Genomic DNA, 27157 nt, shown 5'->3' on the forward strand with positions numbered 1-27157 from the left:
GAGCCGCCCCACTCTCAAGGACTGCTTTGCCAACCCTTGGCTCCAGGATGCCTATCTGATGAAGCTGCGGCGCCAGACCCTCACTTTCACCACCAGTCGCCTGAAAGAGTTTTTGGTGGAGCACCAGCGTCGCCGCAGCGAGGTGGCCACCAAGCATAAGGTCTTACTGCGCTCCTACCATGGCGTCAGCAGCCACATGCCCTAGCCGCCTGCCCTGCCGGAGGAGCCACAGAACATTCCAGCAGGGGGCGTGATGGGCCAATCACCCGTCCACCCAGCCAGGGTGAGACTGGTCGATATACCTCATGGAGCAGGGAAAGTCGTCAGCACTGGCCGCTGTTCTTCACTTTGCCCAGCCAGCTCCTGGCTTAGAGGGGAGTGAAACAGTGTCTGATGACAGAAAAGGGCAGACGAGATTTACTAACTGGGGGGTGGGTGGGTTCAGCAAAGGGTGACTTGCTCTGGGAAATACAAGAGGCCTTGAAGCAGTGCCAGGGTGGAGGCCAATGCCTTGGTGTTTCCTCCTCAAAATAACTCCTCCCTCAGGGCTTCCACAGGCCCCCTCTGTATTGTGCCTAAAATTGCTGCCACTCTACTCTGTGTAGGTCTGGTGCAACCAATCATTTTTTTTTTAAACTAAGAGCAGATCCTAAACTTGGGGCCTGCAGCCAGGTGTGGGGCATGAGACATCTTTCCCTTTTTTAAACCCATCAACCTGAGCTGGGACAAGAAAAAGAGGGATCAACCTTGGAACCTTGCAGAGTGGAGGCTTAGCAGCAACTGACAGTCCACCACTGGGATGGGATGGTTCTTCACTGCAATGGGTGTTTCTGTTCCTCAAGGCAGAGCCTGAGGGTAGGGTGGGGGTATTCATTAAGGACAGAATAAGCTCACACCTAGGAAAGCAGGCAAGAACAAGGAATGGCAAGGTTAGGGAGAAGTAAAGGAGTGCTAGCCATGTTCCTGGGTTTCCTGCACATTTGTTACTACTATTTATAAGTCAAGAAGAAGTCAACAGTGTAAGACCAGCAGTCCCTTCCTGTTTGCATGGCCATTGTCCCAGCATGCCTAGCACTTTCCTGCTGACTTCCCTGCATTTTTTCACATGCTTTCCTAACACAGATGCACATACTAGGGCCTGTTTTGTGCAGAAGACACACACCTTTTCCTCCCATCACACCTTCCTGAATTGTGTATGTACTTCAAACACACCCTCCCCAGCCTCATAATATTTACATAGAGGAACCTTCCCAATTCCATCCTGGAACCTGCACACCATTCAAAATGAATCCCATACAAAGAGGTTCAGAGCCTCTAGAGTTATGCATCTTCTCCTTCTGCAGTTAGGCACCAGAGTTTGGACTACTACTCCCAGAATCCTTTCCAGTCTGACCAATGGCCATGTGGCTTGAGAAGAATTCTGGTATTTGTGGTTCAAAATGTAGCCTTTTCCCTGACCTGTTAAGCATGCATTTGGCCTTCTTAGCACATATATTATGCCTCTGGTGGTGGGTCAGTTTTATATATATATAGAAAAACTGAGTGAGTCCTGTATCTATCTTACCTCTTCCACCACTTATCCTTGGGCTGCCTATGGGAGTTAGTTGTACCTCTGCTTTGGCAGAAGTGCGCTAAGGAAACCACTTCAAAAGCCATGGGAATTAGGACCCAGGCTGAAGACTTTCTGTTTTGTTACCCAACCTGGTCTTGAGTAGTGTCCATCCATGATGAGAATTAGTCTATATATTCTTATAGCTTCAGACACTCCGGAGCATGTGGGGCACCTAGGAAATAGAAACTTGGATTGGTAAGGCAGAGGAATGGTAGAGACTTCTATCAGTTGAGCAGAGAGACCCAAGGGTACAGCCAGGACCCAAGACCTACAGCATGAATACAATTAATCTGCCCTATCTTGGTTGTGGGAATTAATGACTGTAGTTCCCCATCTCTGTCCCTTGTTTCTCCTTCACCCTAACCCCCTTTGTCCAATATTTTTGGATTATGGGGATGCTAGTTTCCCTCTGGCAAGAACAAGCAAAGCAACTGGGGCTGCTTTCAGATAGGCCTTTTCTCTAATAAATTATTGCTGTTCTACAGTAAGATGCAAGTTGAACTGTAGTTGACTTGCCACACTATGAGGGTTGTTGCACATTTTCTATATAACGTGCTACATTCTTTCCATACTAATGGGTGTGACTTAGCTGTGTGATGAAATAAAAGGTTCAGTTTACCTAAACAGCCACTTGGGTATGAACAACGAAATCCACTTCCTGGAATTCTTAACTAAAATAGAAATCAATTATTTATTTAGTGCTAAGCACTTATTAATGTAGACATATGATTAGTATCCCTGAAATATCAACAAACCTAAATTGTTTAGCTTTTTTTTTTGACTGGAAGTAAACATTGGAACTGTTTCATTATGGAGGAAAGGTACACATTGGTAAAATGAAATTGATTGAAAATGGTTTTCTCCTTTAATTTCAAATTTAGTATTGTAGCACTATAGCATTCTTTCTTTTTAAGTAAACAGTATGTGGCTAATATTTTGTGAGGAAACGTGACTCAGAAGCATAGACTGGAAGTCTTAAAATAACCAAAAAAATAGGTTGCGGCCAGAAAGGGTTTTACCACTAGAGTATTTTCTTTTGGACAGTATTATGTTAAAATTTTAAATATATACAAAGAGAAAAACATTTTTAGCTCTAAGCAAAAGACTGATTTTTTTAAAAAATATTTTAATGGGGTTATAAAATGGTGCACACCACTAAGGACATAATGAATATGTGCTGAACTGTGACCGTTTCATTTTCCTTATAGGCAAAGTTTTGGAAAATTACATGTTGGGACTATAGCTTTCTGTCAGGGGACATGTTGGCTAGGAATTCTGGGAGTTGGAGTCCATAAACATAACTTTTCTAAGCTCAGCTGTTGTATCACTGCCCATATGAGACCTCTGCCTTGTATAACTGATGAGGGTCATCTACATTCTTTTCGTTTCAACCTTCTTTAAGAAAAAAAAGTTGGTTTTATAAAAGCTGGCGGCAGCACTGGGAAGACATTGGAAAATGGATGATGGCATCATGTAATCCTTTCCCCTCTCTACCACTGTGAATGAGAATGGAAATTCCACACCGAACCCCTTGTGTGGAAGCAGCCCGAGTCAAAATAAATGCAGTGTATAATCCCAGTGGCTCTGTGTGGTCCCTAAGAAAGCTGGGAGGTGACAGAAGAGAAGTCCATACAGTTTAAAAAGGTGGTTACTCATTTCCAATGCCACACTGGTTGCAAACATGCATACCACCAGCTGGCTAGTCTCTGGATATATTTAAATGTGTCTAATTGTAACAGTGGTAATGCACTGTAACACATTTTGAAATTGCTTGTACTGCCATAGCCAGGAAAAATTAAATGCACAAATATAGTATGAGAGGCACCTGTCTTGACAACAATACAGGTGAAAAGGATTATGGAGTTATAGCAGACCATAAGCTAAACATGAGTCAATAGTGTGATGCAACAATCCAAAAACCATTATAATTCTAGGCTGCATCAACACGAGTATAGTGTCTAGATCAAGGAAAGCAATTATTCCATTCCTTTCTGCTTTGGTCAGAACACATCTAGAACACTCTATCCAGTTACCACAGTTCAAGGATATATATATGTGTGTGTGTGTGTGTGTGTGTGTGTGTGTGTGTGTGTGTGTGTATAAAGCTGTAATATGGACAAAGAAGGAATGTCAAGATGACAGAAGATCTGAAAACTAGTCCTTATTAAAAAACAGCGTAGGGAGCTTGATATGTCTAGGTTGAAGAAGAGGGAGGTCATGTAACAGCCATCTTAAAACACCTGAAAGGAAGTCATGCAGAAGATGGAGCAAGCTTGTTTTCTGCTGCTCCAGAGGCACAAACCAATGGATTCAAATTGCAAGAAAAAATATACCACCTAAACATTAGGAAGAACTTTCTGACAGTAAGAGTTTTTGTCCTTGGAATTGATATTGGTAGATAGAAGCAAAAATCAGCTTTCACTGTAAACTCAAATACTGTATATGCCTGCAGTATAAAAGCAGAGGGAAACTGGTGGCACTACAAAGACGAAATGTTAAAAATCCAAACACCAGCTCCTGTATTTTAGATGCAATCTGTACACATTGTCTTTTTTGTTTGAACTGAAGCCTGGGAGATTTTTAGAGACTCGAGGGTTGTTTTTTTTTCCAAAGAGAGGAGGGTGGAGATGTTTTTCATTAGAGTTTATTTATTAAAAATATTTTTAACCTGCCCTTTATCTTAGAGTATCAAGGAAACAGTGTAAACAACATAAGTCTTATTATAGTAACATAGTCCAGAGCAAACAAAACAAATGCATAAAAGCAATATATAAGCTAAACAAACCAGCAAAATTATTTTAAATGTGTTAAAGAATTTTCAATCTGGTACTGGGGTCATTAGATTTCCTAGCATTCCAGAGATAGAGTATCACCAGAGAGAGAGGTTTTTCCTGGTAAAAGAAGAAGATTCTCTGAATATCATATGAGCCAGGAGGATGACATAGGAAAAGATGTCTTCCTAGTTTGTCAGGTATTTGGGTAGTACCTGTTTTTGGACTAGGCTTGGAAGTGAATAAGTAGCACATATAACTCTATAAGAAGTAGTGTAATGCCATCCTCACCTGGCTACATTGGTTGAAATCCTGACACCTGTGTTCCACACTATTTGAAGCTTCTGAATAGTCTACAAAGGATGTCTCATCTACAACACATCACAGTAATCCAGGTGAGGGGATTACCACAGCATGGATCACCATACAGCAGCGCAGAAACAGTTGCAGTATGCCATTAGGACCACTACATTTGCAACATACAGAATTCCTGTCCAGCATTTCAGCCAGCCAACTGTGCTCTTCCTCAAAATTCTCTGTTCCATTACCCCTCTCACTGACCATTCCCATCACCACCAGCTTGGAGGGATACTCAATATTCTAGGACCAGTAAAGATGCCCAGTAGGCTATTTTTGTTTCTCCTCCATACAAACATATGGAATTTTACCCCTTTAAGTTCTGGGAAGATACCTCTGCAAACCTTGACATTCTTTTCTGTGTGTGGCTGGTTCTACTCTCCTTCCATAAAGACTGACATTCAGAATGAGTTTGCTCTATCTTTCTAATGAATTCTGCACACCATTATTCTGCATTCTGAATTATGGAACAAACTCCTCATTTCCCCCAATTCCAGGCACACTCATATACTTACATTCTGCAAGCCTGTCTAATACTTTCCGGAGGCTGTAACTGAAATTGAGTAAGCACAGATGGCTCCAGTTCTTGTGGGGCCCTTGAGGAAGACCTCTCCAACTCTCCTTTCCTTGCTCAGTGAACTTTTCCCTTCAGCACCTGTCACACATTGCTGCCCTTCTTTTTCTTCCTCATCACTTCCACCACCTGCTTCCTTGCCAAGCAGAGAACCAGGGAGCAGGCAGACCATGGCAGCTACTTCTCTTCAATCTCTCCACCACTATTTTGCTCACTCCTTCTCAGGCAGAGTGAAAGGTAGGTTAACAATCAGGTTGCAGCAATGGTGAGGAGAAGAGGAGCCATCTAGGAGGTTCTTGCCAATAGATCTCCCAACAGGCAACCCATCATTGACAACCTTTGACACCAGGCTTGTGAGCAAGGGCTTGAAGGCACAGCTGTATATTTCCCCCCTGCTTTACTCCACTCAAGTTGCACAGAAGCCAAAGCCAGGCAAATTATTAAGTCGAAGGCTTTCATGGCCGGCAGCCATAGTTTTTTGTGGGTTTTTTGGGCTATGTGGCCATGTTCTAGAAGAATTTCTTCCTGATGTTTCGCCAGCAAGACTGTGTGCTTGGGATGATGGTGGCCTATCCTGGATTTTCTCCTAGCTTGCATGCATGGCTATGATTCTATGAATCTATCAAATCACCTGTCAACCTATGGTAATGCCATTCATTTAATAGGGTTTTCTTTGGCAAGGCATACTCAGAAGTGGTTTGCTGTAGCCTTATTCTAAAATTTAACTTGAAGCACCTAATATTCCTTGGTGGTCTCTAAGCCAGGTATTAACCAGGCCTGACCCCACTTAGCTTTCAAGATCAAACAGGTTCTGATGCCTTCAGGGTGGTTTTGGGTATCACCGATGATCCCTTCCTTTGTCACATTCATACGTAGAAAATTTATCTCAGAATAAATGAGATAACGATAGCAATCTTAATCCATATTACTACAACCCTGTTTTAAAATGTGAGGCGAGAGAACAGCCTTTCATTTTTCTCACAACATAATGAACAGGGGTCTCCCTCTTTCTCACACATACCATGCCAAATTGGACCAGGGTTTCCCTGAACCTTCTGCCAGCTGTAGCTGTGGAACACCTCTAGGGCCTACACCAGCATTTCCCAACCTAGCATCCTATACTGCACTATTAGTTTCATTCTCCCCAGGCAGCACAGCAATGACCATTCCAAGTGGGGATGATGGGAGTTAAACATACCTAAACAAATGCACACAAATGCAACTTCCTTACCTTCATAGAATCATAGAATAATAGAGTTGGAAGAGACCACAAGGGCCATCCAGTCCAACCCCCTGCCATGCAGGAAATCTAAATCAAAGCATCCCCGACAGATGGCCATCCAACCTCAGTGTAAAGACTTCCAAGGAAGGAGATTCCACTACACTCTGAGGGAGTGTGTTACACTGTCGAACAGCCCTTACTATCAGGAAGTTCCTCCTAATGTTGAGGCGGAATCTCTTTTCCTGTAGCTTGCATCCATTGCTCTGGGTCCTAGTATCTGGAACAGCAGAAAACACACTAGCTCCCTCCTCAATATGGCATCCCTTCAAATATTTAAACAGGGCTATCATATCACCTCTTAACCTTCTCTTCTCCAGGCTAAACACCCCCAGCTCCCTATGTTGTTCCTCATAGGACATGGTTTCCAGACCCTTCACCATTTTGGTCATCCTCCTTTGGACACGCTCCAGTTTCTCCACATCCTTTTTAAATTGTGGTGCCCAGAACTGGACACAATGGAGTTTATCAGACAAGGGGAATTGGAAGTATAATCTGATGGCAATCTGAATGCAATCATGGGGTTTAATGTTATTGTGTGATAACCCACTACACACAAATTTGGGCAATGGGAAGTCAGTCCGAATGCAATCATGTGGTTTCATGTTATTGCGTGATAGACTGCCACACACAAATTGGGGCAATGGCATGCTATTTTCGGGCAATAGGGAGCCAGTTCGAATGCAATGCGTATTCACGTAATTGCGCAAAACTAGCGACTTTAAGTGAATGCATTCTGACCCCACTTTCTTTTCATTCGAATTTTAAGAGAAATTCCTCCCGTTTGGTCAGATGGGGCCTGACCAACTGGTACTGTCTATTGTGAAATCTGGGCAAGAATAGCACCAACACTCTCCAATCACAGTTGTTATGAGGAGGGATTGTGGTCCAAATCTCACTGCAGAAATAATCCAGTTTGAGGCTGCTTTAAATGCCCTGGCTCAGTGCTAGGGAATCCTGGGAACTGTAATTTAAACTACAGTTTTCTGAATTCCCTAGCATTGAGCCATGGCAGTTAAAGCGGTCTCAAACTGGCTTACTTTTGCAGTCTATTTTGGACCTGAGTAAGGTGTGAGGTCACTGAAGTAAGTTATCACCTTAGCTTCTCTATTTGCTAGATTTAGCTCCTTTAGTAGCAGAAAGAAGCATGAAAGAGCTGTGGTCATGATAGTCAGCTGTTAATTGCTATCTCATTTGGTCTCCATTTTTCTCTTTTAATTTCCCTTTGTCTTGTTGAATGGCATAGTTGAATCTTCTGTTTACCTTTCTTTTTAATTTATTAATTTATGAGTGTGTGTGCACATCTGTTTAGGCAATGATATCTATTTTCCCACTTGCCCTTAGTTTGAACTGGCTCCGACTGGGTCCAAATTAATCTGGACTGAATTTAGCCTAGGTCCAAATAGCTGAATTTGCCTCAGAACTAAATCAAGGGCCCATGAACAAACCAAATATTCAGACAAATATGAACCAACACATAATGTAAGCCTGATTTGGCAGAATGAAGCTTTCAGACCTGATATCGCTTGACTTTTCTCCCAGATAATCACTTTGGTCCCAGCATAATAACAGACACATAGAATCTTAGGGCTTGAAGAAGTCACAAGGGCTATCCTATCCAACTCTCTGTGATGTAGAAATGCACACCTAAAGCCGGGGGTGGTGGACCTATTAGAATGGTCCACCCTTGAAGGCTGATGGAACCCAAAAGGTTCCAGGAAGCCTTAGAGGGGCACATGGTTGGAAATGACGGCGACTCTGTTGATGCCCTGACCGGTATCTGGGATACCGGTCTTTCTAAGGCTATATACAGTATCGCTCCCAAGCGCCCTCTCAGGCCTGCTTCCAAACGAAAGCCCTGGTACACGGAAGATCTCCGGGCGAGGAAGCGGGTTCTGCGACGGCTAGAGCATCGCTGGCGGAAACACCTACGCTTAGCCGACAAGGCTCTCCTAGACCGCCTTTTGGAGGACTACGGAGAGGCGATATGAGCAGCTAAGAACTCGTTCTATGGTGCGCGTGTTGCGTCCGCGGAGTCGCGTCCAGCAGAGTTGTTCAGGGTGGTCAGGGAGCTAACTCAGCTCCTTCCTGCCCTGAACCAGATCCTTGAACCTTCTAAGGCCTGCTGTGACCAATTTAACAACTTCTTCGCGGATAAAACCTCTCGGATAAGCGAAGGTCTTAACGCCGGCGTTAGGGCAGAACCTAGAGTAGAGGTATCCAGAGCCTCCGTGGACTCCATTAAACTGGATCAGTTTGAGTCGGTCAGTACCGATGATGTGGACAAGATCCTTAGAAGTGTTCGGAAGACAACCTGCTCCCTCGATCCCTGTCCCTCATGGCTAGCGGCTCAGGGGGGACCGGTGGTAACTTCACTGTTACACCGGATCATAAATACATCTCTGAGGGATGGGCAATTTCCAGCAAGCTTAAAATTGGCCGTAGTAAAACCGCTGCTTAAAAAGCCCTCCCTCAACCCCCTGATGCATAATAATTACCGGCCAGTCTCGCTACTGCCATTTTTGGGGAAGGTGATCGAGAGGGCGGTTGCAATCCAGCTTCAATCGATCTTGGATGAAACGGATTATCTGGACCCATTTCAAACCGGCTTTCGGGCGGGCTATGAGGTTGAGACGGCCATGGTCGCCTTGGTCGATGATCTCCGTCTGGGCATCGACAGGGGAAGCGTGTCCCTGTTGGTGCTCTTGTACATCTCAGCGGCTTTCGATACCATTGACCAGGGGTAGGCAACTCTTTTGAGCTGGGGGCCGGGTTGCTGTCCCTCAGACAACTGGGGGGCCGAAGCCCAAAAATAAATAATTAAATAATTTTAAAAATTAAATAAATAAATAAACCAGGACAAATGTAGGACAAAATTTTCAAATGGAGGGCACTTTTTAATTAAAAAATGGAGGACACACGAAAAAATTTGCTGATTTTTTAAAAAAATGTTAAGATAAATGCATGTTTCTGAGGCTTCTATAGACAATTGCCCCACCATGCCCCTCGCGCGAGACGCCAAAGGCCCTGGCGGCAATCGGCGGCAGGACCGGGCTGGGGCCGGTCCCAAGGCCTCGCTGGGCCGCAGGTTGCCTACCCCTGCTATTGACCATGGTATCCTTCTGGAGCGCCTAGCAGAGGTGGGAATCGGGGGCACTGCGCTCCAGTGGTTCCGATCCTACCTCTCTGGGAGGTTCCAGATGGTGCAGCTGGGAGACGTGTGCTTTGATAAGAGGGCCCTTATATCTGGGGTCCCTCAAGGAGCCATTTTGTCTCCCATGCTTTTCAACATTTACATGAAACCGCTGGGAGAGATCATCCGGAGTCTCCGACTGATGCAGTGACTGGGGATGGCATCTCTCCTCTCATGGCCTGTCTGGAGTCGGTAATGGGCTGGATGAGGGAAAACCGACTCAGTCTGAATCCAGAGAAAACGGAGGTGCTCATGATAGGTTCTCCTGGCCCGGGGATGGCGGTGGTTCCACCTGTCCTGAACGGGATCACGCTTCCTGTGAAGGACTCGGTACGCAGTCTGGGGGTGCTCCTTGACTCGTCGCTCCACCTTACATCACAGGTGGATGCGACTGTCAGGAGCACCTGTTATCAGCTTCGGCTGATACGCCAGCTGCGTCCCTACCTGGGCCAGAGGGACCTTGAAACGGTAGTACATGCTCTGGTAACCTCTCGCTTGGATTTCTGCAATGTGCTCTACATGGGGCAACCCTTGTACCATACCTGGAAGCTACAAATAGTACAGAATATGGCAGCCAGACTGGTTACTGGCATATCCAGAGCCAGCCATATAACACCAGTGCTTAAAGATCTGCACTGGCTGCCTATTCACTTCCGGGCGCAATACAAGGTGTTGGTCATTACCTATAAAGCCCTAAGTGGCTTGGGCCCAGGATATCTGGAGGACCGCCTCTCCCCATACAATCCACCCTGCACTCTCAGAACATCAGGGCAGCAGCTATTGAGGGTTCCAGGGGCCAGACTAACCTCTACCTCTAAGAGGACTTTTTCCATCTCGGCCCCTACCCTCTGGAATTCTCTGCCCATTGAGCTCCGCTCGGCCACCTCCCTGGCCCAGTTTAGAAAGGGGCTGAAGACCTTTTTATTTAAGCAAGTATTCTCTGATACAAGCCCCGATTAACCCTCCCCCCCCCCACGTCAGCAGTGGAAGCTGGCTGGAATGGTTCAATGGACTGTGTTTTTAGTTATATGGTATATGTGCTTTGTAGATGTATATGATATGCCATGTATTTTATGTATGTTGTACACCACCTTGGTTTATAGAAGGGCGGTATAGAAATAAAATTTTTATTTATTATTATTTACAGGGGTCACTGGGGCCAGGGTTCGGATGCAGGAGAAGGCAGGGGATGATGGGATAGGTCGCAGGGTGGCAGAGAGGAGGAGATGGCATGAAGGAGGAAGAGTGGAATGGAGGAGTAGGACACAGGGGACCAAGGGGGGTGACGTTGGAGTGATCTTCCACACCAGACCAATTCGAAGTGAAATCAAAGTGAGCTTGAAAGCAAATTCTGTGAATTCACTTTTTTCCGATTTTACCAAAATGAAGGGTCACTTTGGAATCAATCCAGAAGCGCCATGGAAGGAGCGCCCATAGAAAGGATTCTCATCTGATAACACATTCACGTTATAACATGAATTCGCACTGTGGACCCGCAGTCACCCCGGATCTGAGCTCCAAAAATCCCCCAAAAGCCCCATGTGATATACTCCTCTGAGCCAGTCTATTCCACAATTAAACAGACATTACAGTCAAAAAATTCTTCCTAACGTTTAAGTGGCTGTTGTATTTTGGCTATATCATGAAAAGACATGACTCCCAAGAAAAGACAATAATAGTTGGTAATGTGGAGGGCAGCAGGAAGAGAGCATGACCACATTCGAGCCCTCACAGCCCCGAGTCTGCAAGAACTGAGCAGGGTGGATGAAGACAGGGGGACTTGGAGGTCTTCCAGTCATATTTCATTACAAGTTGAGATCAACTTTACTGTAGTTAACAACAAAATGTTTAGGTGGAATCGCCTTTCTTGTAATTGGAATCCATTGATACTCATTCTAGTTTCTGAAGCAGCAACAAGCCCATTGTGTCTTCTAATCGTTAAGCACACAGATGTAGTTTTCCTTCAAGAACATATTCATTCTGACGTGCCTCTCATATAGTACTATACACCCTTCTCTTTTGAAGCTGCAATGACTTTTTCCTCTCCCACTAGTGCTGAGGCTTCATTTACAAAAAAATTCACTAACACTACATTGCCTCATCTCTGGGCCCATTCACATTCAGAAATAACCTGGGCTCCAAACTGGTTTAAATTGGGGTCATTCAGACTTGAGCCGGGGTTTCCAGGCCCGAATTTCTGTCTCTCTTTTCCTGCCCACCCCAGAACTGAGCTGCAAAAAGCTGCAAAACCCTCCGTGTGATAAGGCTCATTGAGTTTAACATGCACAGTCTCTGAGCAAATCAGTGACAGGATGTTTGAGATCACAGAACTTCCAATTCTGGACTGCTTTCATCTAGGGAAGGTTTGCAATGATACGGAAGCTGTTCTTCCTGTTCTGAAATATGATATGCTGTTTATATAATCAAAGGATTATTTTACAGTACAGGCAGGACTCCTTCCTCAGAGTCAAGATTGCTAACTATGGACTATTAATGTGACCAGCTGGACTTTTCAATAATGACTAATACAGCAGTTCACTGGATTGCATGGATTGCTCTGGAAGCAACAAGCCTCATAGCATCCTAGGGCCCTGGATTAAGCATTGGTTGGTCTAAATCAGATGTCCACCTGTTGCACAGAGAAGACCATTCTGCCAGATATGGCTTTTCTCATCATATTAATCTTGTGTGGGAAAAGCACAACCTGATAAATTTCTCCCTTTTATACAGTTTCCTGTACTGCAGATGCTCTTTCCAGGTGAGGTCCTCCATATATTGTTAGACTGCATCTTCCACCATCCCTCACCATTATTTATTTTGGCTAGAGCTGACGGGAGTTCAGCTTTTCTATATAGAGGGCCCAACATTCCCCTACCCCTTGCATGGCCCTGCATGAAAGAAAATGTGCTATTCCATCGACACTAAAGACAGGTTCAAATAAATCTAGACTTAAAAGGAGAGCCACCGTACTTAAAACATAAAAGGTGCTATAAGATCCCTTTGTATAAAAGATACAGCGTGCATCTTTTAAATTTCACAGGTTATAGTATAACCTATGGTAAGAGTCTTACATCTGGCTTTTTTAAAAAGAAAAATCTATTAAAATATAATGTTGGCATTTTACTATTTTATCTTATTTATTAAAACATTTTCCTTGCCTTTCCATTTTAAAGATACACAAAGTGGGCAAAATAACATTATGTCCAGTCCTGAATATAGTTCAACAAATGCAATAAGACTGCTTCAGAGCCCCAAGATCTATTTAGAACAGGGAATGAAAACATTAGGGTTCTATACAGCCATAGCTAGCATGATGTAGTAGTTTGGGTTTTGGACTATTACTCTGGAGACTAAGCTTATATTTCCAGCTCTGCCATGAAACCCACTGGGTGACCTTGGGCACGTTATATGCTCTCAGCCTCAGGCAAACCCAATGGCAAACATCTGAACAAATCTTGTCAAGAAAATCCCATGCTAGATTTGTCTTAGAGTTGCCATAAGTCGGAAATGACTTGAAGACACACAACAACAACTACATCATAGGGCTGTGAATATCTGGGTGTCTTAGAGGTCTCTCGTTCATAGGGTTGCCAATGTCAAAGCCAATTTGAAAGCAATTAACAACAGCGACTGTCATACCACTAGTTCAGTAAGGCCTGTCAGCCTATCATTAATTCAACAAATCACCACCACCAGGGATACAGAGAGTAGAAATAGATTTCCCCTACCCCCTTTCTTTTTATCTCCAAATTAGGGGAAATCCCACTGGCTAAAAGGTGAGTGTATTGGTGAGTGACTGGTAAAAATCTGAGGATTTGTTACCAGTCAGAGGACTGGTAACCACCAAGCCCAATGAAATCATTAAATGCATTCTTAATGCTAGTCAAAGTAGGTTGAACTGCTAATTTGCCATTTGGAAAAACATAGAATGACCACTTCACTATGCCAGGTTCTGCCCTCAAGCTGTCTATTGACTGGTGGTGATCCCATTAGTTTCATGGGGTTTTCTTATTTTATTTTATTTTTTATTTTATTAGTTAAAATCACATGTTACAAATCATACTAATCATACAAATCAAGCAAGGCACATAATCTGAATAAGGATTCGACACAGATATAAGAGAAGGGTACATTATAAATTTTACCCTTCACTATGGATTTCATGGGGTTTTCTTAAACAAATTCTAAGAGGTGGTTTTGTCAGTTCCTTCATCTGAAATATAGCCTACAGCACTTGGTACTCCTTGAGGTCCCCCATTTAAGAACTAACCAGGGCTGACTCTGCTTACTTTTCAAGATCAGACAGGATCTAGTGCCCTTGGGAAAGGCAATGGTAAATCTCCTCTGAACAAATCTTGTCAAGAAAATCTCATGAGTGATCACCATAATTTGGAAATGACTTGAAGACACGCAACTACAACAACTCTCCTTGCACTAAACATAATTCTTGGTATGCAATGTAACAAAGGAACTCAGAAGCAACAATTACTAGAGAAGGAGATGTGTATAGCTATAGAAGCTGGACAATGAAGAAAGCTGGCAGGAATAAACCCATTTATTTGAAATGTAGTGCTGGGGAAAAGTTCTACGGGTACTAAAATAAATGACCCCAAACCCTCACCAGAGGCAAAATGCTCAGAGGCTATCCTCTGGACATATCCAGAGATGAGATGACTCATTAGAAAAGGCAACAATGTAAAGATAAATCCAAAATAAGAAAAGAGGAAAACCACATTGCAGGAGGATTGACTCAATTGAGGAAGCCAGTGTCTGGTGACTGCAAGACTTGAGCAGGGCTCTTAATAACTGGGCTCTTGGAGGTCTCTCATAGAGATGTAATTCTTCACTCATTTTCTTCTCAAAGGAAGCAATGAGTAATTTTAGCAGTTTTCCTTCCACTGTGAGACAGTACAGTTTGTGAAGCCCCTTTGCAATCTGAGACTTATTCTGCACAAAATTTGTTTCTGCACAAAATTTGTGTTTTTACACAGAAAATAAATAAATAATAAACCATGGATAGAATATCTAAAAGAAATAAAAGGAACATACGTTGGTATTATTTTTGAATAAATGTAGTATACATATACAAACTACTTAGATATATTAATAACTGTACTTACAAAAAAATGGATAATAAAAAATAATAAAAGATTTTTAAAAACTAATTAATTAAATCAATAAATAATAAAAGATTTATTTTTACCCCGCCTCTCTGTTGAAACAGTGTTTCTTCACAGAAAATAATATTCTGCAAATATTTTCTGTGCAAAGCAACCATCTGTAACTTTTGCACAGAGAGGAGATAAGATTACACCTGCTTCAGCACATACCACACTAAGCAGCTCTATTGCAGATTAAAATTGAATAGTTACCAAAGGAGCTCTTAGTTTATCCATACATTTGGTATCTGTCTCTTTATGCCAACTGGGTAGGCAAATGCTATTTTCAGTACAAAACAAACACATGCCAATTTTGCAAGAATAAGTTCCAAACAGAGAAGATTTTAATAACTCCAGGATTCTCTTTGTCGTGCATTTTCACTTGAATTTACAATTTTTCAATATTTTCCAATTTTTTCTCTCTGTCTAGTCTCTCATTCATAACATATGGCTGGCTTGACAGCAAATAACAACAGTCTGGTGACCCCGCCAAAGGTTTTCCATGTGAATCAATTCATAACCTGTTTACTTTTATTCAGTTATCATGTTGGCTGGGCAATTCTGGGAGATGAAGTACCCATTCAATCTGTTCCAAGCTCTAATTTCATGTACAATTCAGTCGATCTGAAAGAAAATGTTCCTAGAGTCCCTGCACCCAGCATAACCACTGTATTTATTTATGTATTTAATTGTTTGTAGACAGATTATGTGAGCTGCAACCATTAAACCATTTCTTGATATCATGCCAGGTGAAATGGCTCACTCTAGCAAGTGCTGGCAATTGGAGTAGATCTGGAGGCATGCTTAGTCTCTGGTGCTCTGGGAACGTAGTTGCTTGTTCTGACAACACAATGGGTTGCCTCCAGGATCTGCCTTATTTAGGGGATGTAGCTTTTGTATAGCATTTTCAGGGCATCAGGGGGCTGCCATGAAGAAAAGAGGTCAGAGAATTTTGTTTGTGCCATTCTGCTGCACTTATCTAAATCTGGATGCAGCCAAGTTCAAACCTAGGAAATGTTTACTTTTTAAGACAACAGCTCCCAGAATCCCCAAATTATCATGACCACTGTAGCACAAAAAAATGTATCCCCCCCTGTACAACTGTCCAGCAGCCTCCAATGATTTGACTCTCCTTAGATCCTCATTCACTACCACCACCCCAGTCTTTCTGGGCCTCCAAAGACTGTATGTATGTGTTGGTATCAAGCAACAAAGAAAGAAAGGGGCTCGGCTTGCTCTTCACTCACTGCCCCCTTCTCTGTCTCTCAGCCAGAGGGCAGGAATGGTGCAGCTGCTCCATCTCAGTCCCTCTGGGCTGGCCTATGTGATTACACAGCACTGGGCTGGAATCAGCATGGCCCCAATACTCACAGGTACCTGGCAACAGGCTATATAAGGGAACGCCCAGGATTCCTGAGTGGGCAGGGGAGAGGGCCCCCCCTGGCCAAAGAAGGAGACATCTGGACAGGAATGCAGGCGGGGGCTCCAACAGACCTGAATTCTCCCCTCCAGAGATATAAATTTGAGTGGGATGAGGAGGCTGTGGCCTTTTCCCTGTCAGTGGAGCTGAAGTGGTAGTGCTCACGGTAAGAGACCGCTCCTGCCTGGGTCAAAGACAGGGTCCTGAGAACTCCTGCCCCATCTCAGCGCACATACCAGCACCTTCTGAGCCAAGAACATGTATTCAAAGACATGTCTTGACTAACCATCTCTTTAGGGAGCTGTGCCTCCTAAGAACCCTAAACCTCACTCTGAGGGCTACTGTCCATGGAGACATCAGAAGCTTCAGAGATATCTAAACTGGGGTTTGCAGTTATGAGGGAGGTGGCTGGGAGATGAATGTAGCCTAACTTGTCTCTTCTGTCAGTGGGTCTGCAGTGGTGATTTGCTCTGGCAGATTCCAGAAAACAGAGCCTGAAGCTCATTTAGACCTCTTGGCCTGGTATAGGCCATACAAGACTGGAGGTATGGGAATCATCTTGTGCTGAGTTGGTCAGTGGGAATCATCTTGTACTAAGAGTGATAATGGCAGAGAGAAGAAGGAGGGTTGCGGGGCCTATCCCATGAGAATGTGGGGATTTTGTCTTTGATGCTAACCCTGCTCTTTCCCCTCTCCTGCCCTCAGATGTCCAAACCTGCCCCCAAGAAGGCTGCGGCTCCTCCTCCACCGGGATTCACTTTGGACATTAATGACCCTCAGGTGCAGAATGCTGCCATCCGCATCCAGGCCTCCTATCGTGGGCACAGGTGAGGAGCATGGCAGGTGAAAGGAGGAGGAAACTATTATGGGCACTGAGAAGACAGTGGGAAATTCAGTGTATTCTCTGAGAAGGCACTCTATGAGTTAATTTTAGAGACCTTTGGGTTTGTTTATTTTTTTTTAAACCGATATTCAATTATTGTGATTCATGCAATTTTGAGGCTTATGCTTGTTTTTTTTAAATCTAGGTTTACATTTACCTTTTTGGAACTGGCATGGGGCACCATAGTTTGGGGTAGTTTTTTTTTTAACATAAAGAACAGCTAATTCTAGCTAACTACAGTAGATCTAACTACAGTAGATTCATGGATGCACTAATTCATGATCTATTGTTCCTATGGGTTTATTCCATGTTGGATGTAGCTCAAACAACTCCTGGGACATTTAAGTATCACTTTGTTATATGTCTTCTTGTCATTTCTCTTATGGTGACCCTAAGGCAAATCTATCAAGGGGTTTTCTTGGCAGAGTTTCTTCAGAGCAGGTTTGCCCTTGACTTCCTCTGAGACTGAGAGAATGTGACTTGCTCAAGGTCAGCCAGTGGGTTTCCATGGCTTCTGTAACTTCCTGAAGCCTTGGATCAGGCTGCCTTGAGCCTTATCTACCTCCACACCAACCTGTTCACAGGATCACTATCTTTTTAGAAGGTATTGTTCCAGGTGCCCTAGGTGGCTGGCAAAAAGAAACAGGAACTATTCAGATGTTGCACCCTCAGCATACAATACTGTCTCCAGGAAGACCTCCTATCATATTATCATACAAAATTGTATCAGCTTTTCATATTCCCGGGCTTTTGAATAATGATCATCTGTAGCTGTATCTACAGTGCACAATTATAGCAATTCCAAACAGCTGAGACTGTCATTGTTGCTTTATATGGAATCATGGGTGTTGTCATCTAATGAGGAACATGGAATTTTCTGCTAGAGAACTTAAGTGATGAACTCAACAACTCTGAACTTTTCCACTAAAGCTCTCTAGCAGAGAGTTCTAAAGACTTTCTCAAACTACAGATCCCAGAATTGCACAGGATGGAGCCACTGTAGTTAAAGTGGTATGAAACTGCTGTACCTGTGCTGTGCAGATACACTCTTTTATGGTTTCACACTGCTGTTGATTGGTTTTCATACCTCTGTATTGGTGTGGACTCTATTTTGTTTTGATGTGTTGTAAAATGGTGCTGCTGAAAATGGTGGTCCCCCAAAGTGGTGCTGGTCCATGGTCCATTGCTGGAACATTTCCTGGAAAGAAAGAAATAATTGGCACAAAAATATTAGTTCCTGGCACCTTGGGAGAAAAAAATATATTGCTGGTTCTTACTCCACTGAGATAGCTTAAGAAGCAGTGTTGTAAAAGACAGCCTAGAAAATTGCTTTGCAAGAGGTAGGATATTTTCATAAACAAATAAGTATTAATAAAGCATTGGGGTGGGTGGGAGAGAACAGCAACACAAAGTTTTATGCATGGATGTAGAAAGAGAGTTGGGTCAAAAATGTGGGAAAAGTAAGCAGCTAGTGGAATGGCAATGAGAACTGAGTATAGTCATACAGGGTGATATTTCTAGTGATAACAGTTGTGTGTACTTGGACAAATGTGATGAAAAACTTGAGAAGTATTTTTGAGAAATTGTGGTAGGGACTAGACAAATGGTTGGAGAGTGGAGGGTCAAGGAGATTATGTGTTTGAGAGGAACTGAAGAAGAAAGAGCCTAGGGAGAGATGGGTGTGAGAGAAGCAGCCAGGAAGACTTCAAGAGAGTAGCGAAAGATGATCTAGAAATGAGAGGCTGGGGTAGGGCAAGGATGTGGTTGGTAGAAAGAAAATACTTCTGTCAATTTGAAGAATGGCAAGAGTTCCCTTTCCAGCTCCCCATATTGTCTAGAATCTGGACAATGCCTCTCTGAACTTCCCAAAACCTTCCACATCATAGTGAGATGACAAAATGGGAGAGAAGATGGGTGTTTACCAGCGCCTGGAAGTACTAAAGGGCAGACTTGAGGGTTTTGAGCAGGAAAGTAATAAGGGCTTAACAATACTGCATTTCAAAAGTAATAAAGTCACTGGGAACAATGTTATATCTTTGTGGTTGTGTACAATGTGTAATGGCCAGCGTGGTCTAGTGATTTGAGTGCTCACAGGGCAACCTTGGGCAAGTGACATTCTCTCAGCCTCAGAGGAAAGCAAAAGCAAACCCCCCTGAACAAATCTTGCCAAGAAAACCCTGTGCAAGATTCAACTTAGGGCCACCTGAAGGCACACAAAAATTAGTAACATTTACTAGTTATCTTGAAAAGTTACTCTAAAAGGTGTTTAAAATGCTTTAATTTTATTGTGGGTATTTTATTTCAAATTTTTTATTTCTTATTCTTTCTTATTCTTTAATATACATACATACATACAAAACCAATGGCCAAAATGAGCCCCTTATCTGCACCAGTATCTGATTCCTAGAGCTCACCAAAGCCAGGGAGGGGTTCTCTTGGTAACACCATTAGACGGTGTACTTTTTTAAAAAATGACAGATTTCATGCAGATATTTGCTATTGTATGGCCACAGTAGACAGCACCTTTAAATACCCACGTCATCAGTATGACAACGGTGTAAATGATTTGTTTGACCTTTTTTTTTTTTAAACCCCTAACAGTGGGGCTGTGGATTAGGGGTCGTTTTTTCCTATTTCCTAAGAAATAAAACCACAACAGACTCTGTTCCCAAGTTGGTGTAAACTAATGCTCTAGTATAATACATACAGTATTATATTGCATATATACCCCACATTTAAACCCGTGAGGGTTTCTTATCTAAGAAAGTGTGACTCCCTGCAAGGTTAACCTATCCCAGGGTTTCTTGCTAAGGATTGCTCTGAGAGGCTTGCCACTGCCATCTTCTGAGGCTGACCGGGGTGTGTGTGGCCAAACAGTGTGACGTAGATGTGCATCATTTGATTGACAGGTTTGTTTTTTTTAAAAAAACTGAGAACCAGCGAAATGGCAACTCCAATTTAAATTGATACAAATGATAATGTAAAATTCATCAGGGTTAAATTGTGCCGGAGAGATTCGATAGGGGTAAACATAATGGGAACTTTGATTCATTATTGCACCATCAAATCTCCCTGGATCTACTTGTTACAAAATGCTAATGTGAATAATGCCAAGGAAAGTTGAAGTAACTGATTGAAATGTTGTTTGGATCTTGAAAGTAAAAGCAGTGCCGCAATGAAAACCACTATGTCTGAATATATCTGACCAGTCTGGAAAAGTTACCCCTTAGTTATCCCGGAGTTCTTCTGTTCAACATAGAGACTATACTACTATCAAGTAAGCAACCAACTTTATTGCTGACCATGTCATTTGCCTTGGAATTATCCACAGAAACTGAACAAATTGGGTCATTCCACTTAAAGAGGTCACTTCAGTATCAGAGGGATCTAGGCCAACATTCCTCATGGGTAATGCTTCCTCCTCTATTTTTAATGATCCCAGCTCTATTGGACAGGGGAGAAAAGAAACAGAACAGGAAAATTTCAAAAGGGACACCAGACGAGTATTTTTATTGTGGTGTTAGCCACAGTTTAAGAGATCCAGTGTGGTGTAGTGGTTTCAACTTGGACTATGACTCTGGAGACCAGGGTTCAAATCCTGGCTTGACCATGAAACCCACTAGGTGACCTCACACTCTCTCAGCCTCAGAGGATGTCAATGACAAACCCCCTCTGAAGAAACTTGCCAAGAAAATCCCACAATAGGGTCTCTGTAAGTTGAAAACAACATGAAGGCACACAGTAACAACAACAAATACCCACAGTCTATCAGTTAACACTATTCATCTTCTTTCTGTGAGTCAACGTGCCACCTTTGATGTGCTGCTGGACAACAAATGTGTTCCACCTTCTTTCCATCCCAGTTAAATATACCCCCCTCCCAGTCTACTCTTGCTTTCTGCTTAAAGAAAGGAGTTGTTGGCTGACAGAAAGACAATTCTGATAGAAAGGAAAAGGGAGAAGTAAACATGTCTGAGCACACCTATGTAGAAACCTTCCCTACCAGCCTCATTTTTGCCAGCTTATAAGATCAACAGAATGGCAGTCCCGAGGCTTCCTGACTGTATGGGGGAAGGGGATATTGGGTGTTGAGGGGTGGGAAGAAAAGACTAGATGATTTCTCATTGCCACTGAGTAATGCTGCATTTAACTTTAACCTTTTGGGGCAGTTGTAACATTATTCTGCACTTCTGGCATATGGCCCTGTCCCCATTTCAATATTTGATTCATGATCTTCTGCTGCCTTCGTTTTCTTCTACTTTTCTCCTCTGAAGGTTCCAGATGTATCCACTCCCATCTACTCTGGTGAGGCAACATGTTGGCCCGTAGAATTAAACCAAGTGCTGGGGGTTGCCATGCCACTGTGTCATCAGACTTCTGGAGTAAATAAGAGGAGATTGTTCCTCTTATACTGGCAGAAATCATAGTGAGAAATGGTGGAAAAGGAGAGAAGAGACTGGTGAAGAAGGAGACACGCACAGTCACCCTGGCATCACAGATGATGTTAGACAGACAAACATGCAATACTTTGTAGTTGGAGAATATATACTGATGAGAGAGGGCACTGCATCAGTCTGTTGTATTTTAAATTGTTTATAGAGGTTTAGGTTTATTTAAAAGTTTGTTGAGGCAGGAACAAACTGCAATTGATGTGGGAAAATAAGACTAAATAAACTGACACAAGGAGTGTCTAGCTAGATTGCCAGAAAGAAAGCGTAAATTATTATGTACAAACAGGATTCCAAAATGCTGCAATAATGAGATTTCTAGTTATCTCAATTGATCAGATTCTACATATCCCTCTGCCATTTTCTATATTCCTATTTTCTATTGGTTCCTATTTTTATCAAAATTAAACAGTTAGCTACAGCTTAATAAAGTTAATTTTGGAGTGTCAGGTAAGCTGGTTGAAGGATGCATACTTATTTTAATTCATTTGAGTGTGTTAGTACTAAAATTTGTCCGTATGACTGTGTCACCTCTGGTTGTTTTACTGTATCACAAGATTTGTATTTCATGATCTCACTTCAAGGTCCTTGCCCTGGGCCTGTTTGCTGTTGTCACCAGGAGACAAGAAGCTGCAGGATTTCAAGTGGAGCTTCCAGTGCCTGCATGACTGGTGGCCATGTTGGCTGGGAATTCTGGGTGTTGCAATCCAAAAAAGGAACCATCTGAGTTCTGCTGCTGTGTAACTTCTGTCTACTACCAGGTCCCGCAAGGAACTGAAGGAGAAAGGCCCCCCACGGGTGCTGGAGAACCTCAAGGATGTGATGCTGATAGAAGGGAGTGCAGCCAAGCTGGAATGCCGCATCAGTGCCTTTCCGGACCCCTTCATTCGCTGGTTGAAAGATGGCGTGGAACTCAAGGATGGCCCCAAGTACCGTTATGTCTTTGAGGACCCTGACATTGTCGCCCTGGTGGTGCGTGACGCTGCCCTTCCCGACTTGGGGAAGTACACCATCTCCGTGAAGAACCCCTTTGGAGAGTGCTTCGATTCAGCACGCCTCCTTATAGAAGGTGAGGTGGCCCATTTCCCTCCCTTACATAGCCATGCTCGCCTGCTAAACATAGACCAATCCATCCCCCTGGGCAGCCAAATCATTCTAGAGACATTCCTCTTTGAAGAGCATTTTCCTTTGGGACACCTCACTGAGGGAAGGTAACACTGCCTGCTCTGCTCCTTTGAGTCACAGCCCTGCCCATTTCTATTCATAGCTTTGTGTCTTGTATAGAGAAAGCCAAGCTCCTTCTAACATTAGCCATGCCTCTGTCAAGACATAGCCCTTCTCATTTCTAGACAGAAAATGCTGACCTTCCTTTAGCTATGGTTCCTCACTAGGTCTTGGAAAAGTCATTTAAACAAAACCAAAATACTACAGTACCCAGAATTCTAGAGCAAGCACGGCCACAGCATTTCTACTTTCCAGAAAGAACTATGACCTTCCTTTGCAAAGCAAGGGCTAAAGCTTGGAAAAGCTACCTTTTAAGGCCACTCCCCACCCCAAATCCTGCACCCAGCCTGGCAATAGCATTCCTTCCTTCTAGACATAATTGTGAACTTCCTCTATGATCCTAGACCAGAGATCGGAAAAGTTACCTTTTTGGACTGCATCTCCCAGAACTCTAGCATGATTGCTCTGGTTTCATAAGGTTGATATGGGAAGGGTTTAATTCTGTCTAGAAGGGAGGAAGGCTCTGGATGTGCTTGCTGGGGAATTCTGGTAGTGTCAATCCCCCAAAAGTAATTTTTCCAAGAGATCTCCTAGATTTGAAGGGGGAAAAGACCCCAAGTGATGCCTACTCAGGGAAGGAAATGGATCCATCAGACTGGTACCCAAGAGAGATCTTCTTTTACATTCCTGATCATCTTCAGACGCAAATTGAAAGGGGATGCCTTAGCCAGAAATAGGGTCCTCTTCCCAAGTCTTATGTTTTTTTCTTCTGCTAACCTGATCTCTGCAAACCATGCAAAGGCTCTTTTGCCTCATCACCCCCACTCGATCCCCAAGGCCATGCAGCAACTGGAGAAGGCAAAGAGTCATCAACGTGTAGATGAGTCCACATGTATGACCATCTATGTAAGATGGTCCTTCCATCCCTGGACTTCTGCAAAGATCAGCAACAAGGTGTAGCAGTTATAAACAACATCCTGGTTGTAAAGTGCAGCTCAGTCACCCGCCAGCACTAGAATCAAAACCAACCAGAAGATTAGCTCATCACTTTTTTGCAATAATACTTTAACGGGATAAGAAGTGATCACAAAGAGATGATTGCCACAATCATGAGCCAGTAAGGATCCAATTTCTTGCTTTAGGGCAACATGCCAATTTTTTTCTGCACCAGAACAGGGTACAGAATAGTAACTTTGCACAAAATCAATAGCAATATGAAGAAATTTTTCACTCTCTAAATATTTTGACCTGCAACACTAGTCCCCCCCCCCCCCCGTCATGAACAGTGCCCAGAGATTGGGGGAGCTATGGACATCTGAAGGGTGAAAGGTTCCCTGTTTGTGCTGTAGTCACTGCAGGTACTCCTCCCCCCTGCTCCCCCAGGCAGAAGAAGGGCCCTTGACTGATATCTCACTTGCTGTCTTGCAGTGCCTGCCAAGATTGAGAAGGGCCCAGAAAGCACAAAGGCTAAGAAAGGCAGCACTGTTAATCTGACTGCCCATATCAGTGGAGAGCCAGCACCTGATGTCGGCTGGGCCAAAGATGGTGAGGATATTGAAGAGGATGATCGGTAAGTGAAGGCCATTTTTGGGATTGTAAGAATGGATAACTATACAAAACCAGTGCACATCAAGGGCAGATTAATGTCAGGATCCCACTTTCCCTTCCTTTTCTACTCACATGGACACTTCAAGCAAAGTAGGTATCAGCATGAATGATGCCACAGCTGAAAATCCCAGTGCTTGGAATTAACCCTCAGAAAGGAATACAAGTTGGACTACAGGTCCCAGAATCTAGTGGCTGGATGATTCTGGGAATTGCAGTCCAAAAGGAAACTTTTCCAAGAGAGATGTAGACTCCAAATAATGTAAAAATCCCTCCTTCTGCTTCTTCTTCCTCCTCTTTCTCTGTCTAGCTCTCATGGGTATTAAGGAGAATCTTTATGTAGAGAGATCTTGTAGCACCTTTGAGACTAACTGAAAGAAAGAATTTGGCAGCATGAGCTTCCATAAACTTAAGTCTACTTCCTCAGATGCCTTTGGTGGAGAGGAAGATGCTTCTGAGGAAATAGATTTAAGTCTACGAAAGCTCGTGATGCCAACTTCTTTCAGTTAGTCTCAAAGGTGCTACAAGATCTCTCTACATACTGACTAGCATGGCTATTCTTTGAATTCTAGGAGAATCTTGAGTATCTAGCAGGTTTTTCTGAAAGAGCAGAAATTTGCCCTGAGCTTCTGGCGGTGGTCAGGTTGCACAAGCTTGCTTCCTTTCACAAGATCCTAGGTTCTAACTTGTGATTCCTCAGGGTTTTTTACTGGACCGGACTGGACCTGAGTTCCTTTGCATGGGGAAGAGTGCATAGGCTAAGGCATAAGGCAACCTACCACATTACTGCACTATGCTCTTACAGTGCTGCTATTCCACTTTTACTGCTTTGGCTGCCTCCTGTTCCATTTTGAGGCTTGTAGTTCAGTGAGACCTAAGAGCTCTCCCCTACTTAAACTGCAAATCCCAGAATGCAACAGGAGGCAGCCAGAGCAGTAAAAGTGGAATAGCAGTGCTATATGAGTGTAGTGCACTAATCTAGCAGCTCTGGGTATTCAGGACAACCTCTCACACGGGTAAGAGGGAGGTGGCAGGCAGTGGGAGTGCATAAGGCACATCCCAGATCTGAACTTAAGACCTCTGGCTTTCCTTTCCTGCAGGGTGTACTATAATATTGGCAGTGATTCAACCACTCTCACTATCAAAAAGGTGACGCCAGCTGATGCTGGGAAGTATGAGATCTTTGTGGAGAACAGCCTGGGCATGGACCAGTCCTTTGCGCGTCTTGATGTGATTTGAGCTCCAGCTTTCCATCGATACAGGTCCCCACCCCAACCCCCACTTTCTCCCTATTCTTGCCAAGTATGGTCCAGAGTGCTGTACGGCCCAGCTGTGGGAACAAGCTAGGCAAAGAGAAGCTAATTCCTCTTCTAGTGGTGCTGTCAGGCTATCTTCTTGTCCCCTGATGATGCAGTGGAACCTCCCTTGTTTCTCTCCTTGCATCTCTGGCTCTTTTCTCAGCGTAATTCTGCTTCACCGTGGGGGCACAATATCTTCCCTTCCTTCACTTGCAGACAGCAATTCCCCTCACTGCTCATGGGCCGAATCCATTTCCCAGGCAATGGGGGCATTATTTTACCAGTCCACCCCATATCTAGGGCAGATAGGTGGGGGACATGCAGCTTTCTGGGTCTTACCAGACTACAATCTCCATCTTCTCTCATCATTGGCTATGCTGGATAGGGCTGATGGGAGTTGCAGTCCAACAACTGAAGGGCCAGACTTTGGTCATCCCAGGTCAGGGGCACACAAGGAGACATGAAAGCCTGAAATCTCCTGAAAGCAGTTTTCCCCCAGCACTTCAGAATGAATGAAGCATGCCAGGAGCCTCCAGACTCTTTCTCATCTGTTTTCTTGCTCTATGAAACTCAATAAAGCCAATTGACTATACTAAGGTCTTGTGTGTACTGCATCCAATTTCTTACATATCACTCCAAATCTCATCTCTGTCTGCCATCAAAAAAGACACGTCAGAAGTCATTCTGGAAGCAGCCTGTTCTAAAACCTGTGGAAACAAGAGTTTCTAATTTTTCCTTCACCTCCATATAATTCTAGCATTATGATTCCACTTTAACTGCCATAGTTCCTGTGTAGTTTTTTTTTTAGAGGAACCAAAATTGCTCTCTGACTGGGAATTTTAAATGCCCCTAGACTGCATAAAGAGAGCCAGCGTGGCATAGTGGTTTGAGCAATGGGCCACAATTCAGGGTTCAAATCCCTGCTTAGGCATGGAAATCTACTAGGTAACCTTGAGCAAATGACAATCTCTCAGTGTCAGAGGAACGCAATGATAACCCCCCCTGTACAAATCTTTTGAAGAAAACCCCATTATAGGGTTGCCTTAGGGTCACCATAAGTCAGAAACGATTTGAAGGCACACAACAGCAACAAGAACAACAACAGCCTGGTTATACCAGGTTTCCATAGTCTGGGACCCAAGTGGGTTTCCTTTTAATTGTGAATCTCTTCCTCTTTCTTAAAAAAATACCCAGCCATTTGAATTATGGTGCTTATCACTAAAAAAATAAGAAAAAAGAAAGGAGGAAATTTGCCCTTCAACCCTTTGGAGGATTTCATCAAATCATGCCCCAGTTTAAAAATAACAACTCTTTGGAAAAGCCTTAGTGCAAAT

General features: G+C 43.5%; 3 protein-coding genes across 8 annotated transcripts in view; all 3 read left to right on the plus strand.

Annotated features, from left to right (window-relative positions):
• Positions 1–3190, plus strand: part of SPEG (striated muscle enriched protein kinase) — a 177556-nt gene extending 174366 nt beyond the window's left edge. For all 5 annotated transcript variants that reach the window (XM_089520471.1, XM_089520475.1, XM_089520473.1 and 2 more), the window contains one exon: positions 1–3190. In XM_089520471.1, coding sequence (XP_089376597.1) covers positions 1–205 — 205 coding nt within the window. In that variant the 3' untranslated portion in view covers positions 206–3190.
• On the plus strand, positions 197–26398 carry SPEGNB (SPEG neighbor). 2 transcript variants are annotated; one of them, XM_089520479.1, is made up of 5 exons: positions 197–283; positions 17071–17192; positions 22458–22765; positions 24349–24490; positions 25626–26398. In XM_089520479.1, the coding sequence occupies exons 1-5, from the start codon at positions 254–256 to the stop codon at positions 25762–25764; spliced, it is 741 nt and encodes a 246-aa protein (XP_089376605.1). In that variant the 5' UTR covers positions 197–253; the 3' UTR covers positions 25765–26398. The 2 variants fall into 2 exon arrangements, with proteins under 2 accessions (XP_089376605.1, XP_089376604.1); XM_089520478.1 differs by lacking the exon at positions 197–283 and having other exon boundaries at positions 17035–17192.
• LOC149314078 (uncharacterized) lies at positions 9834–10907 on the plus strand. The gene has a single exon (XM_089523371.1). It carries the CDS (start codon positions 9961–9963, stop codon positions 10744–10746), a length of 786 nt encoding a protein of 261 aa, XP_089379497.1. The 5' UTR covers positions 9834–9960; the 3' UTR covers positions 10747–10907.
• Positions 26399–27157: the final 759 nt, after the last annotated feature.

This window comes from Sceloporus occidentalis, unplaced genomic scaffold (genome assembly GCF_023333645.1).
Source record: "Sceloporus occidentalis isolate IW3139 unplaced genomic scaffold, rSceOcc1.0.p SCAF_4, whole genome shotgun sequence".
Classification (NCBI taxonomy): Eukaryota; Metazoa; Chordata; class Lepidosauria; order Squamata; family Phrynosomatidae; genus Sceloporus; species Sceloporus occidentalis.